Source organism: Equus asinus, chromosome 5 (assembly GCF_041296235.1).
Source record: "Equus asinus isolate D_3611 breed Donkey chromosome 5, EquAss-T2T_v2, whole genome shotgun sequence".
In the NCBI taxonomy this organism is placed as follows: Eukaryota; Metazoa; Chordata; class Mammalia; order Perissodactyla; family Equidae; genus Equus; species Equus asinus.
In genome coordinates this window covers 83,265,139-83,279,701 of record NC_091794.1, presented here as the reverse complement: position 1 = coordinate 83,279,701, position 14,563 = coordinate 83,265,139, and the positions used below count along the sequence as shown (strand labels likewise).

At 49.3% G+C, this 14,563-nt stretch overlaps 1 protein-coding gene across 1 annotated transcript; it reads right to left on the bottom strand.

The window, feature by feature from the left end:
• Positions 1-1,612: 1,612 nt before the first annotated feature.
• Positions 1,613-9,522, bottom strand: MYCL (MYCL proto-oncogene, bHLH transcription factor). The gene is made up of 3 exons (XM_014828622.3): positions 9,272-9,522; positions 8,411-8,915; positions 1,613-5,429 (listed from the first exon to the last, which is right to left on the bottom strand). Exons 1-3 carry the CDS (start codon positions 9,350-9,352, stop codon positions 4,831-4,833), a joined length of 1,185 nt encoding a protein of 394 aa, XP_014684108.1. The 5' UTR covers positions 9,353-9,522; the 3' UTR covers positions 1,613-4,830.
• Positions 9,523-14,563: the final 5,041 nt, after the last annotated feature.

Below are 14,563 nucleotides of genomic sequence, written 5' to 3'. Positions count from 1 at the left end.
TGCACTCCAGATTACTTTAAGCACTCCTTCTGGGAAGATTTCTTATTTTACCAATCCCTTCTACCACCTTTTGAATAAGACTAACCTGTATTCTAGGTGTGGCTTGTTAAATGGTTTAAATAATCATTTACTGAGCACTTACATGCTGCTCACAATAACCCAGTGAAGCAGGTGCTATTATTTATACCTGTTTTGCAGATGAGGAAACTGGGGCCGGGAGGTTAATAATTTGCCCAAAGTTATACAGCTGGAAAAGGCAGAGCCAGATTTGAAACTGAGATCTACTTGGTGTGGGAGACCACTTAGCCACACTGCTCCTCTCAAGTTTACAGGTGATCCAGCACTTCGTGGGCTCCTACTGGACCCCCGGCACTGAGTCTAATTGTTTAACAACTCACCTGATTAGAGACTTTAAGAACATATTTACATTTCCTTGCCAGAGGAATAGTAACATTAATACAGTCGATCCCTTTGGCAGCAGTTCTAAATAAAGACATTAACAAGAGCTGCCCACTGGGCTTAAAGTAGAAACGCCCACACCCCCCACACCCCAACCGAACTTGAGCTGACACATTTTGACACCTCCCCTTTACTCCTCCCCAGGCACCCAGTCATCAATCATCTCCCAACTAGTTATCTTATCCTTAGAAAGGAACCTCTCTCTCTCTCTCCTATCACCTTCCAGATCAGCAAAGGCATCCCCATGCCCCCCTTCTCCTTCTAAAGTAAGTATTCTGGAATCTCCTGACCCCAGGGGCACTTTAGACAAATTCAGCACATCTAAAATAGTTCAACCTGTCTCAGTCCCCCAAAATAGGTGCCCATAGGGGCAGGAGTTAGGTACATGCTTTAGCCTTTTCTTGTCTAACAGAGAAGATGACCTTTCTTTTCTACACCAAATGTGGCTTCTCAGCTGCCCCTTATTGTCTATGCCCCCATCCCCAAGTTGGGCACATAGTCCCTTAGGTGTACCATTCAGAAGCAAGCCTAATTTCTCCAAAATCCAGGAATAAACTCTTGGCTATTTTCAGACAAAGATAGAGGTAGGAGTCAGTAGAAATAAGCTAGGAAGGAGCTTAAAATGCTTCACATTCCACAAACACCCTCTCTTCCCCCCCAGGAGATGGCTTTATTCCCACTCCTTTCTCAGAGCAGTGTCGGACTCAAAGGAGCTGAAGCTTGGAGCCAGGCAGCTGGTACTAGCCGTGTGGGTTTAGACAAGTGACTTAAATGTCTCTGAGCTTCAGTTTGCTCATCTGTGGAACGGGGCTGACACTACCCTGTTCTCCAGGTTATTGTGAGAATGAAGATAAGTAACACAACTAGCATTTGTGCCTGCACCTAGGGGTCCATACTATTTTATCGAGGGCCTGTGAATTCTTTCAAGGAGAGAAGTCCTACAAATTAGTCTCTTGACAAGTGGCTTCAAAAAAGAAGGAAGAATACTGTATACTGGGGACAGAATGACTGGAACTAAAAGACGGAAATGGAGTTTTAAGAAAAGAATCTCAGTAATCCAAGTCTGTTTTTATCAGCTACTTATGAACTGGGCTTGGTGAGATAGGAGCAGTGGGGGCCGAGTGGAAAGTTTACCTGACAGGAGACTGGGTTTGGAATTCTGATTTTATTATGCAACCTTGAGCAAGAAACTTCTCTGGGCTCCAGTACCATATGGCAGATTTTGCTTACTTACCAGGTTGTGATGAGGGTCACTTTATAAATATGAGGAATTTATAGTCGCTTTTGGACTCATCTCAAGCTCCATAGCAGTGCAGGCAGGCAACACTGACCCAGGTCTCAGCTCTAAGGCAGGATTAGCTGAGGCCAAGTGGCCTTCTCCCACCACGATGCTCCTGGCCTTTCTGAACAGCAACCATTTTCCTTTCACAGTCCCAGAAAGGGCCTCTTTGGGGCAAGACTAACCCACCCAGCCCACAAATGCAGGAGAGTAGCTGGTCATGGAACATTCGCTCCTCTTCCTCCCAGTAAGTGGTAGGGGCAGTGGCTCCAAGGAGAGATGGTTCCAGCAAGCAGTTAGGTGATGGAGTTCCATGTTGTCCTCCTCCACATACCCCATGCTAACAAAACCAGCTGATCATTACTATAAAGTGGATAAGACCTCTGGCAAAGCTGGTTTCAAATCCCAACTTATTTACTTACTAGCCATGTGACTTCGGGCAGTTTTGTTTCCCTCTTAGAACCTCAGTTTCCTCTTCTGCAGCCCCAGCCCATGTTTGGTGTGGCGTTATATGCAGCAGTGAGCAAAGTACTTAGACATAGGCAGTGCTCCATCAGGAACAGCTATCATTAAATTCTCCCCTTTTGCATCTACGGCAAGTTTATGAGAACTATGGGAGAGAAAAGGAAACTTGATTTTCTCCGCTTAATTGAGGAAGAAAAAAATCACATTACATCACAAATTCTCTGAGGATTTTTAAAAAGACATCCTGCAAAGAGTCATCATACCTCTACAGTAAGCACAGTATCACCCTGGAGAATATAAGGCTTTATAGTTTAGAAAGCAGTTTAAAGTCTATTACTTCATTTAATACCTGCCAAACCCCTGTGAAGTAGCATTTATCCCCATTTTACAGATAAGGACACCAGGGCTCAGAAGGGTAAAGCGAAAAGGCACAGAATAAGTAAGTGGTGGAACCGGGATTTCCAGCTTCTAAAGTACAAATTCAGCACTCTTTGCAATTCACAAGAGAATTTTGTGTTCACCAAGTACTGAGCCTACGTTGTTCAGACATGTCTGAAATGGCATTCCAGGAACCCAAAGTGGAATGACCAGGTTAGCAACATGGTTAGAGAAATGCAACCCTCTGGATCACTTGTGGCCACTCCGAAATAGTTTTCCTTGGTTCAAGGGGGTTCGGTTGGCATAAGCTGCCCCCACTCTGACATATTTGAGAAATCTTTTATTAGAAGATGTCCCAGAAGGCAACATTTTAAAATCAGGCAATCGATAATCACAATGAAATACAAAATTTCAGGTAAACTTGCCTTTCAAAATAAATCAGACTCTTGCAACAGACTTGCCCAAGAGTTTTTTTTCTCGTACAAAAACAACACCACTTTGCAAAAGGCATACAAAAATACAGTATTAAAAAGAAAAAAGACTGCTCCCAGCATAATACCCAACAGCAGCTTATAAAACACAAGCTATTCAGGTGAGACATCAGTAACCGTCATCCACCTTATTTTCTAAAGACAGTTCCAGAAGTCATTTGGCTCCTGAAAACCATGCTGCAGAAGGTAGAACAACTTTTCCCAAACTTCACTGGAGTTCTCTGAGGCCAGGAAGCAACCTCAGAAACAGACTATTGTGCATAATAGGTTTGGAAGTAGCAGCTGGCTTTCCAGAGCCACGAATACTGCTCAACCATCCTCCCCTCCCCGCCTTTCAAACCCACAGCCAGCAGGCACCTGCTGCCCTGGACAGAGTTCTGAAGGGGCCGGTTCTTCTTCCAGGCCAGGCTTAGGTTGCCCTGAGGTTGCTCACATGACACCTGTTGGGTTGGGTGCCTTTCCAAGACTGGAGGCTGCACCTGGAATCCACTTGGAGGTGCTGAGTCCAGCTGGGGCAAAATCCAACATGGTCTGCTGAGCAGAGCTACCGAAAGCTTGTCTAAAACCCACCAGAAAGCTAGTCCACCTTCCGGAGCACTAGGTGAGTCCCAGCAGCTCTCTCAGTAAGAACTTCAGTAAGGCCCAGATTCTGGAAAGGGATCTGACTCATGTCAGGCTGGCAGGGGGCCCAAAGGTGGCTGCAGAGCCAGCAAGCTCCTTGGAGTTGCATGAGGACAGGTTTGCACGGTTCTGGTAGAACTTCAACCTTATCAGTCAGGGACTGAGATGAGGTGGGAAAGAGGAAGTGGTACAGGTCTCCCTCCCCAGGTGCCTGACATCAGCCTTGAGAAAAGATTCCGGGATGGAAAACACCTGGGCAGGGGACACGTTCACAGCCAGGACTCCGAGGCTTCCTCAGGCTGCAGGCTAGGACCCATTTCCATGTGTTTTGGGGAAATATTTCTGACCTGTGGGAAAGAGGTGCTGTAGGGCCCATTGTATAACAAAGGCAGAAGGGAACAAAAAAGCCCCTTGTGAGGACAGAATGGTCTCTCCTTTAGAGGAAAGGGCCCAGAGGGCTTTGAGACAAAATCGAGAGGCCAAGCTCTTTAAATGTTCTCAAGGTCGCAGCATTGTGAGTGGGAGGAGGGGTGTCATCTAACATCGTAAGATATATATTAAAGGTTTCCAACTCAGCTACTGTAAAGTGTCTGACAGTGAGGTAATGGTCCATGTTGATCGAGTCTGTGAGCTTGTCTTCACCCGAGACAGCTCATGTGTCTCCTGGAAAAAGGAGCCTCAGGGAGAGCGTCCAGGCCCAGATGTCCTAGCATCACCCCAGAGACACCAGCGGGAGCATCCTTTCCCAGCCTAGAGCTCATCCAGAGTGTGAGATTTCATGCAGGCTGGAGCCCCCCGACAACGTTCACCACCTGTTGCATAGCATCTGTCAGGCCTTTCTTCGGAGCTAGTGAGCTAGGCAGACCCCAAGGCTCCTCAGTCAGCTGACTGCCTGAGAAGCAAAGGCGCCAGAGAAGACACAGTGCTCCCATGAGCCAGGGAAGAGGGAGAGCCGGGTTTCAAGGTTTCCAAGAATGCAAGCCTTTATTGTGTGTGCACCGGCTGCAATGCATTCTGGGATCTACTGTCCAGACTGTCCCACCGTAACCAAAATGTGCAAATTACTAAAGGGGAGAGGGAAGGTTAAAAAATAAACTCGAGTCTTTATAAGACAGAGCAGTCAGGCTTTTTGGTCAGTTAGTAGCCACTGAGGTATGCAATTCTTTTCTGCAGTTGCTGCTGACGGCACCGGAGCTGCCTTTTCTCTGTAGCCATCCTCTTCTCCGCTCCCACCAGGGCTTGCAAGTATTCCAAGGCCTTACTCAAGATCACTACTTTGGGGGCCTTGGAGCAGCTGGCTAGGGTGGGTACCTGGTCCCTCAGGGCCAAGAACCTCGAACGGAGGTCATTCCGCCTTTTGCGCTCCAGGAAGTTGTGGTTCTTCCTCTTGGTCACATCCTCGGTGTCAGAACTGACAGGTTTGGGGTGGAAGGACTGGGGAGCCTCGCTTTCTACAGGCGGGGGGCTCACAATCTCTTCATCTGCCTCATCTTCCTTTTCCTCTGGAGCATCTCTCTCCAGAGCCTCTTCTTGGGGACCGCTCTCTGAAGCCCCTCCTTGGGAGCAGCTTTCTGGAGGAAAACGGGCAGCATAGTTGTGCTGTTGCTGATGGATGGAGATGTGGAAGTGTTTCATGCAGGGGTCCAAAGGGTCTGCTCGTACCGTGATAGTGACTGGCTTCCGTACGCCCAGGGACTGTCTCTTGTCCACTGTTACAACGTCTATTTCTTCACCCTCTGTCCAAGAGAGATCAAGAGAAGAAACATACTCCATGAGAAACACACAGACCATATGCTGGGTCTTGGGAAAGGAGGTGACATCTTCCCAATTCAGATATAAACAAACTGAAGGGAGGAGAAAGACAGCTGATTCATTTGTAATGGGGTAAGGGCAGTGTGAAGGAAAGGAAGGGAAATAAGCAAGAAGGACAATATTCTCCAATTTCCTTTTGCACAGCAAGGCTTAGATAAGAACAAAAGGCAGACCCAAGCCAACAGCCCCCAGTCTGCACACTCTCCCCTCCCCCACGGAGAGGATGGAGAGAAAGAGCTATCGGCCTGGGACAAAGTTTAGCTATAAAGATCTTCCCCAGTCGGGCTCTTTCATGCCCAATCAGAATTGTAAATGAGGGGTCTGTGGGCAGAGCTGCCCTTTGTTCGTGCCCAGCACAGCCTGCACTTGGGGAATTGTTACTTTTCACAAGTTATAAATCCTATTATTCCCTCACCTCTCTATTCTGCCATCCCTTTCAGCAGAAGATTCAGGGAAGGGAGGGCTACAACCCATCCCTCCTCACCCACAGAGGAAGACGGAATGGGTTTCCCTTAGGAGCATTTTGCTCCTGGGTTCAATGGGTTTCTAAAGTCATCCATCATTTATAGTTCACCTGCCCCACCCCCTTCCCCAGACCAGAAGAGGGTTGGATTTGTAAATTGCAGGTTGGCAAAAGCTGCAGGAACTTCACAAAGGTACAAGCGATCCTTTCCAAGCTACCTGTGCAGAGGCAGGAACTGAGCAGCAGGAAAATGTCCTGAGACGAGGGCCGAAACACCAGGGACCTGGAGACACCTGGACATGCCCCCATCATTACCTGACTCAAAGGTCTCTTAGGTTGCCCCAACCAGGAGAGGAGCAATCAGGGGAAAACCTTCCTGCTCCACATGTTTTGCAGAGCCCACACAGAAGGCCACCTTAATGCATTTCAGCGTGACAACAGAAGAGCTCAGTTCTCAGCCTCCTTTGCATATCAGGATGCTTGAGCCCCTTTGTCAGGAAGGCTTCCATTGTGTGGACAATCGCATTATTTCTCCATTAATAAACCTGACCATTCAGCCCTCCTGGCCCCAAGGCCTGTGATTGGCTGGCTAAGCTTTGTTTGGAATGCTGTTTTACCCAGCCCCTAGCCCCTATTGGCTGAGCTTTGCCATCAGTCACTCTCCCCACCCCTCCTCATTGTTTGCAATCTGTTGCATTTTGTTCTGGGCCATGTGGCCTGTGAGTGAACCAGGAGCTTGCTAACAGGTTCAGGTTAAAGGGCAGGTCAGAAAATGATTTAGGAGGCTTCCCCACATCCCAAAGCTTTAATAGTTCAGTGTTAAACCTCATGACTGGGGAAGGGTTTGCTTAAGGAAGAAATAATGTAAGGCACCATTCTCCTTTTAAGAGAGTTGTGTCTAACTCTACCCAGACAAGAAAATGTCCTCAGCTGGACAACCAAGTCCAACCCCCTCATGTGCAAAGTGAGAAACTGAGACCCAGATCAGCCAAGTCCACAATCACCTTTGTAACATTCTGGATCTTAAACTAAGATCTCCAGACTTTCAAAACAATGCTCTTTCCACTCTACCATTCCAACGGCCTTTGTAGAGATACCTCTTTATTGGTTTCTTGAGCTCAAAAATTCCCATTCTAGCCATTAAGCAAACACAAGCTCTTGGTGGGGAAAGCAAGCAGGTTAAAAATGACTTTAACACAGTGGACCAAAAATAGTGACTTTTAATTTTTTCTTGTTATCCTTATTTTTCCCCTCAAGTGTATGATAACTTCCATACCCCATTCCCCAGTTCCCTTGAAATGGTCATGTAAAAGTTATTCCTGAAAGCTACAGTGAGTTTCCTCTGTCCTGATCCACCTGATGCTAGCTTCAATCTGCATCCCACAAAAGCACCCTCTCCAGTATTTCTCAGGGGTACGTACGGAGGTCTAAGAAGAGGTTAGGCTAAGAACAACACAGTCTGGTGGCACAGGATGTTGAAGTCTGCCCTCAGTGAGGTTTATACTTGCATTCAAGGATCTTGGAGGGGAGCCTGGAGTTCCATATTTATGACTCCAGAACCTAGTCCAGAGCTTGGCACAAAGAAGGCACTAGTGAACATTTGTTGAATACAAGGAAGCAGCTGAAGCCCTCAGATGAAGTGGCAGGGAGCTAGAGGGACACCTTTCCACCTCAGGCCAAAGGTAAGCTACCTTGAAGACCCTCTCAACATCAGTGAAGAAGTGCCTGGGTGGGATGGAGGATTGGGCAAAAGAGGCTGGCTAGATGACAGGAAGCTGGAGTTCATTTCTAGTGATTTCCCATTTCTAAGCCTCAGTTTTTCCATCTGTTACTGGGGAGTTTTTCCATCGGTTAATGGAGAGCATTCATTTCTCCACTACGTGTCTCATGGGTGATGGTGTGGCTCCAGACCTAAAGGGGTGGGAGGTGCAAGGGGAGAGCATTATTGGCATTTTAAAATAAAGCAGTCAGGAGACTAGGTTTTTAAAAGGATGAAGGCTTTGGTGCTGCACAAAAGGCCGCTTGGCTTCTTCTCTCCCTGGGGAAGTGTGGGTTTCCCAGGGAAGGAGGGAGCAACAAAAAACTTCAAGCCTGGAGTGACCCTTCAGGGACCTCTTCCAGCCTCCGGAGGACAGAAATCCCCTCCAGTCCAATCCCAGTATTGTCCTCCCTAAGCGCCGGGCCTCACCCTGTCTCCCTTCTCCCCTGGGGCCCCAATCATCATCAAAGGGACGCTGGCTCCCACGCCACTTCTTCAAACTGTTTACTAACACACCCACGTGCCAGACAGACACCGCTGGGGGCTACACCGGCAGCTTCAGCTGGAGAAAGGGGGAGGTGGCCAAAGGGCTTGCGAAGACCCATTGCCTGACCTCAGACAGCGGCAGAGCTTTGGCCACCCATGGTGTGCCCCCTTCTTGGAGGGCCCGGAGCGGTCCTTACCCGAGTCACTTGGGCTCTCGGACCCCGAACAGGCCTGGGTCTTGGGCTCGCCCAGCACACAGGGGGCAGCGGGCGCCGGGTTGCCGGCTTCGAGGCTGGGAGCGCAGTCCGGGGCGGCGGACGTCTTGGGCGGGTTCCCCCGGGGCGCGCCAGCGGCGAGCCGGTCGCTCACCGCTCTCTCCAGCCGTTCCCGGGCGGAGAAGCCGCTCCACATGCAGTCACGGCGGATGATGGAGGCGTAATTCCTGCCCCAAGCTTTCGAGTGACCCCGGGATTCTACCTCGTCCCCAGCGCACCCTCCGGGCCACGGCTCCGGGGAACCAATTCCAGGGACCAGGTCCCCGGCGCCGGGAACCAAGCCCCAGGGCGGCGACGTGGGGGGCGACGGCACCAGCTCGAATTTCTTCCAGATGTCCTCGCTGGGCGCCGTGGAGCGGTAGAAATCCTCCCCGCAGTCATAGTCGTAGAAATAGTGCTGGTACGAGTCGAAGTCCATGTCTGCTCCCTGCGGGAGCGAAGGGGGACATGCTGACTGGGGTGCAGGCCCAGGGAGGGGGGCGCCCCCGGGTCCCCCAGCACAGCCGGCTGCCAGGCTCTCGTCCCTCCCCAACCTCTCGGCTTGGAGCCCGCGCCCTGCCCTCGCGTCCCGAGAAGCCAGATCCTGGGTCAGCGTGCCCAGGGAAGCGGCTCACAGCGCGCAACTGGGCTGCGGGGAGCGAGTTCAAAGCAAACTTTGCCAGCGCCGCCTGGAGCGCTGCTCCCAGGGCCCGGCCGGCCGAGCGGGGGCGCGCTGTGCCCAGAAGGCAGCCTGCAGCCCGCCCCCCGGACCCGCACCCGGCCCCTGGCCGCCCACAGCCTCACCTCGCTCCGGCCGCCCGCCACCTGGAGCGGACCGGCTCCCGGCCGGCTCGGGGCAGCCCGGTAGCCCGCACACACGCACATGCGCGCCACCGAGCGCGCGGCCCGCACCCAAGAGCGCGCCCTCCCTCACGCGCGCTCCCTCCCTTGCTCGCGCACGGCGACCCGGACGCTCCCGGGATCGGCGCGGGAGCGCGAGATGCAGGCGCATTGTTTCCCGACTGCCTTATATCTCATCGCGCGCCCCGGGCTCCGGGATCGGGGGCGGGCCCTATGGGACAAGCCCCACCCCCGCCCCGCCCCCTCCCGGCCGCCGACAGGTGGGGGTGGTGGAGTCTCTGCCCCTCGCCTCCTGGCTGCTCTCTCCGGCTCTATTTTATTCCCTGTGCCCCCCAAAACGAATTGCACCCCGGGGAGCGCAGGGCAGGCGGCAAGCTGATGCAGCCTGGCAGTCGCCTGGTAGGGGCGTGACTCTAGCGAGTTCCGGGCCATCCCCAACAGGCCGAACTGACTCCGCGCTCTTTGCCCACTCTGAGCTGGGAAATAGGGCTACTCCCCGCCTCGTCCCGCGAGCCTACTTCCCCGGGCTCGCCCGGCTCAGTTCAGGTGCGTCGGGCCCGCGGGGCATCCGCACCTCCACCGCGCCACCTGGTGGCTCTCAGCCCTGAACTGGGGCCGGTCCCCGCCGTGCGCTTCCTCACCCGTTGACCTGTTTCTTGAGCTCGGCGTTCCAAACCTGGACCGCAGCGAAGCGAGGTGGTGAAGATTCCAGACTTTGGAGCCTGAAACTTAACCTTTCTGAGCCTCCGTTTCATCTACAAAACTAAGGGATGGTAATATCTCGCAGGATTATTGTGAGGATTTAAGAAGATAGTGTGCCAGGACGAGAGGCAAGAAGAACAGACTTAGCCCCTGGTGTGGATCATAAGGAGGAGAATTTTTCCCCAGGTCCAGGACAGGGCTGGCCTCCCTCATACCACACACAAAACATTGTACTAGGAGAGGAAAGAGAATGAGGATTTGGAGTCTGGAAACTTTCTCTGCTCTGCCAGCTGTGCTCTGCTACTTGCTAGCTGTGGGGCCAGGTCATCTGAAGCCTCTGTTTGCTTATCTGTAAAATGGGAACATTGCTTGCAGCTGCAACTCTGGCCAAGAGGATGAACATAGAAGCCCTTTGTGTCATCTTCTATGCAGATTACCTTTGGTGGAAGAGGAAAAGGTACACTAGACGGTCATTCTATTTAGACCAGGGACAGTAACTTGGATAGCAGCCAATACATCTAGAATGCTCTACTTGGCATTCAAGGTCTTGTCCCTGTCTGCAATCAGCAGCCTGACTGCCTGCTGTCTGTCTCTTTCTCTCGCACCCTGTGGTCTAAGAACACCAAAATACTCACTGTTGGCATCCCAAGGAGTGGGCAGAGACAAGTGCAAGCAGTTCAGTGTGCTTGGAGCGTGGGATGGAAGGTGTGAGTTGATATATGGGTTTAGAGGGGAAGATAACATCCTCAGTTTTGGATCTATTGGGTCTAAGGTGCATGCGGGACATCTCTGAAAGCAGCAACTAGCTCTTGCTAGCTTTGTAAGCTCAGTACCTAGAACAGCTTCTGGCAGATATTTGTGAACTTAATGAGTGACTCAGCCAACCAGACTTCATTGAGGAAGTCTGTGTGCCCTGCTCTGTGCTGAATGGAAGGCACAGATCAGGAAGGTTTCAGGTTTGCTCGCAGCCCAGAAGAGGGATTGGAACTGCCTTTTGGTGACTTGTTCTCTGGTGCACAGATGTCTGAGATAGTTGCTGTACCAGTCAGTGTTCTAGGTTACAAATGAAAGAAACTAACACTAGATAAATTCAAGCAGAAAATCACTTTATTGGAAGGATTTGGGGTATACAATCCATGGGAGGCTGGGAATCTATGCTTGGAAAGTGGGTCTTCCTTCTCTGTATAGATGAGAGCCCTTACTCAGCAGCCCCTCCCATTGTTTACTGTAGTAGGTGATATCTGGGGCCAACCAGGAGGTGACCCCACCTGAAGAACTAGGATAGAGTAAATGAAGTTGTCTTCTGAGAGGCTGTTTCTTCACTTTTCACACTTTGTTTAATGTCTATCTTCCTCACCAGACTGTAAGCCTAATGAGGCTACAAATGTTAATCTTGTCGACCACTGTAACCTCAGAGCTTAGAACAGAGCCTGAGGTGACACATCATGGGTGCTTCATACAAGTGTTGCTTGACACAAGCCTCTAATGCTTTAAAGTAGAGATAGGCCAATCAACCTAGTGGAGACAGAATAACTGGCAGGCCCAGTCTAGACGATAATCTGAATAAAGTATTAATGCAGGAGAGTTGTTGATACAATCACCAGTGTCCATCCTAGTACTGTCTGGGGACAAAGATGCTGGTCCAGGAACAAGGGAGATGGAAGCATCATTTTTTGAAACCACCCAATTTACCACGCCCCCCCCACCCCCCACTTGTGCTCTGGATCACCAAGCAACCCACTGAAACCACTCTGTTCCCTGTGTAGATCCGCCCACAGGGAGAGAATGCACGCATCAGCCAACAAGAAGATTCAGTCTGCTCTGAAGCGCTGCTTCCCCTTATAAATTAATGAATTGCATCTGATTTGAAACATCAGTCTCATGAGCCTGGTTAACGTGTGTCTGTTCCATAGAGAGGCTGCCGCTTTTAGGACTAACAGCTCTGGTTTCTGAAGTGATGTCTGGACCCAGGATGGTGATGAATTTACCAAGGTAACAAATGCTACCCTAGGGACATTCAATTTTTCTGCAATGTTTTATTTCCTTTGTTTCTTTTAAAACATTTTTAATCAAAATAATACAGGTACATAGTTTTTAAAAATCAATTCAGTGTATGATAAGGTTTAAAAAAAAGGTAGTCTTCTGCCCTGCCCTCCCCACCCCCCGTTTCCCACTCCCCAAAGGCAACAAGTCTTTCAGCTGTCTTTTGTCTCTAATATTTACTTCCGTATTTTGACCCATATAATCTATTTTTTCCTGATTTTTAAATTATGACATTCTACAATAAAAGAAGAAGACGTAGCTCTTATATTTCCCTTCCCACCCCCACATGCTTGGTCTTCCCTATTCTCCCAATAGAATTAAAGTTCAGTTTTTAAATAAATATTCAATATTTACAATATTTTGACTATCTAACTATGGAGTAATCTGACTACCTTTCCTTTCTTATACAATTTTTTCAGAGTTAAATTATTTCATTTTTTTTTCTTTGGCTTACATTTCTACGTACGTATTATGACTTTAACCCTATACATTCCCACCAGAGCTACAAAGATCATTTCGTATGGACAAACACATCAGGTAATCAATCCATCCATTCCATTTTTTCTTGGAAACATCCCTTCTTGGAGCCCTTTGTCTTTCTGTTCCGATTTGAACATATTGATCTCTGGCCCACTTCACAGTGGTCACTCTGCGCCTTTCCTTCACCATCATCCTGGAATTTCCCTTTAGTTCTGTTGACTCCCCTGTTTTATGGAGCTCATTGCTGCTGCTTTCTTGATTTACTCCCTCACCCTCACGTTGGTGGAGCACATTCTCCAGCAGCTGCCTGAGAAAGGGCGCTTGGGGAGTAAAATTTTTGAGACCTTGCATTTCTGAAATTGTCTTGATTATACCCTCACTATTGGTTGATTGTTCAGCTGGGTATAGAATACTGAATGAGAAATAAATCTCCCTCAGAAATTTAAAGGTATTGCTCTCCTCTTTCTTAGTAACCGGGTTGCTTTGGAGAAGATTGATATCGTTTGATCTACAAACCTTTTTACGTGACCTGTTTCTCTCTCTGGAAGCTTTTAGGATGTGCTCTTCGTCTCTGGCATTCTGAATTTTTGCAGTGCTGTGTCTTGGTGTGGGTCTGTAGTTTAATCAAGAATTTGAGTGGCCCTTGTCTCTGGTCCCTGGGAGGTAGCCTATAATCCTTGGAATTTCCCAGTGATAGGACTCTCTTTGCTATTCATGGCGGTGCCTGATAGTTTATGCTAATGAGGCTAGTCATCGTGGGCCCCTAGATAGTTTAGGATGACTCAGGAAAGGGGTCGGCCAAGCAAAAAAGGACTGACTTTGTGACTGGAGGGTTGGGGCTTTGTACAATGTGGTATCAGCCTGACCTGTGGGAAGGCAGAGGGGGCTGGAGATTGAGTTCAGTCACGTGGACAATGATTCACTGAGTTGTGCCTATGTAATGAAATCCCAATAAAAACTGGATCCTGCAGTTCAAGTGAATTTTCCTGGTTCACAATACTCTATGTGGGTTATACATCCTTGTGCTGGGAGGGTGATGCGATCTGACTCCACGGGAAGGGGACACTGGAAGCTTCACATTTAGGACCCTCCAAGGCCTTGCTTTGTGTGCCTCTTCTTTTCACTGGTCCTGATTTGTTTCCTTTTTGCTATAATAAATCTGTAACTGTAAGTATAGCGTTTTCCTGAGGTCTATGAGTTGTTGTAGTGAATTATCAAACCTGAAGGGGTAGTGGGCACTCCCTGAATTTGTAGACAATTGGTCAGAAGCGTGGGTGACCTGGGAACCCCTGAGCTTGCAGCCGCTGAAGTGAGGACAGTCTCGTACTGCGCCCTTAGCCTGCAAGCTTGCCCGACTCTGGACAGCTAGTGTCAGAACTGCATTGCAGGATCTTCTTGCATTCTTTGCCCTAAGCCTTTTAATCTGGGAACCTATTCACTCTGTAATTATATTTTTGAAAAAGTTCTCACCTCCATTTTTTTCTTCTCTCTTTCTGAAACTCCTGCTGGCCTTTTCTTACCTTTTCTTTCATTTCTGCCTCTGCGTGTTTTGTTTGACTTTCTGAGAGAGCCCCTCAATTTCCACTCCTTTTATTGATTTAAATGTTTATTTCTTTTTGTTCTGCTTTTTCTCCCCAAATCCCCCCAGTACATAGTTGTATATTTTTTCAGTTGTGGGTCCTTCTAGTTGTGGCATGTGGGATGCCGCCTCAGCATGGCCTTGTGAGCGGTGCCATGTCCATGCCCAGGATCCGAACCGGAGAAACCCTGGACCACTGAAGAGGAGTGAGCAAACTTAACCACTTGGCCACAGGGCTGGCCCCTAAATGTCTTTTTTTTTTACTATCATATTATTAATTTTTTTTTTTTCTGGGAGAGACTCACCCTAAGCTAACATCTATTGCCAATCTTCCTCTCTCTTTTTTTTCCCTCCCTAAAACCCCAGTACATAGTGGTACATTCTAGTTGTAGGTCCTTCTAGTTCTTCTGTGTGAGCCACTGCCACAGCAT

Bases quoted from the DNA above. Each gene is read 5' to 3' on its own strand.
- MYCL (XM_014828622.3), bottom strand. From the start codon at position 9,352: ATGTGCGTGTGTGCGGGCTACCGGGCTGCCCCGAGCCGGCCGGGAGCC. The intron at 8,916-9,271 runs GTGAGGCTGTGG...TCGCTCCCGCAG, and splicing joins TGGCGGGCGGCCGGAGCGAG to GGAGCAGACATGGACTTCGA. The intron at 5,430-8,410 runs GTAAGGACCGCT...TCTCTTGGACAG, and splicing joins CGAGAGCCCAAGTGACTCGG to AGGGTGAAGAAATAGACGTT.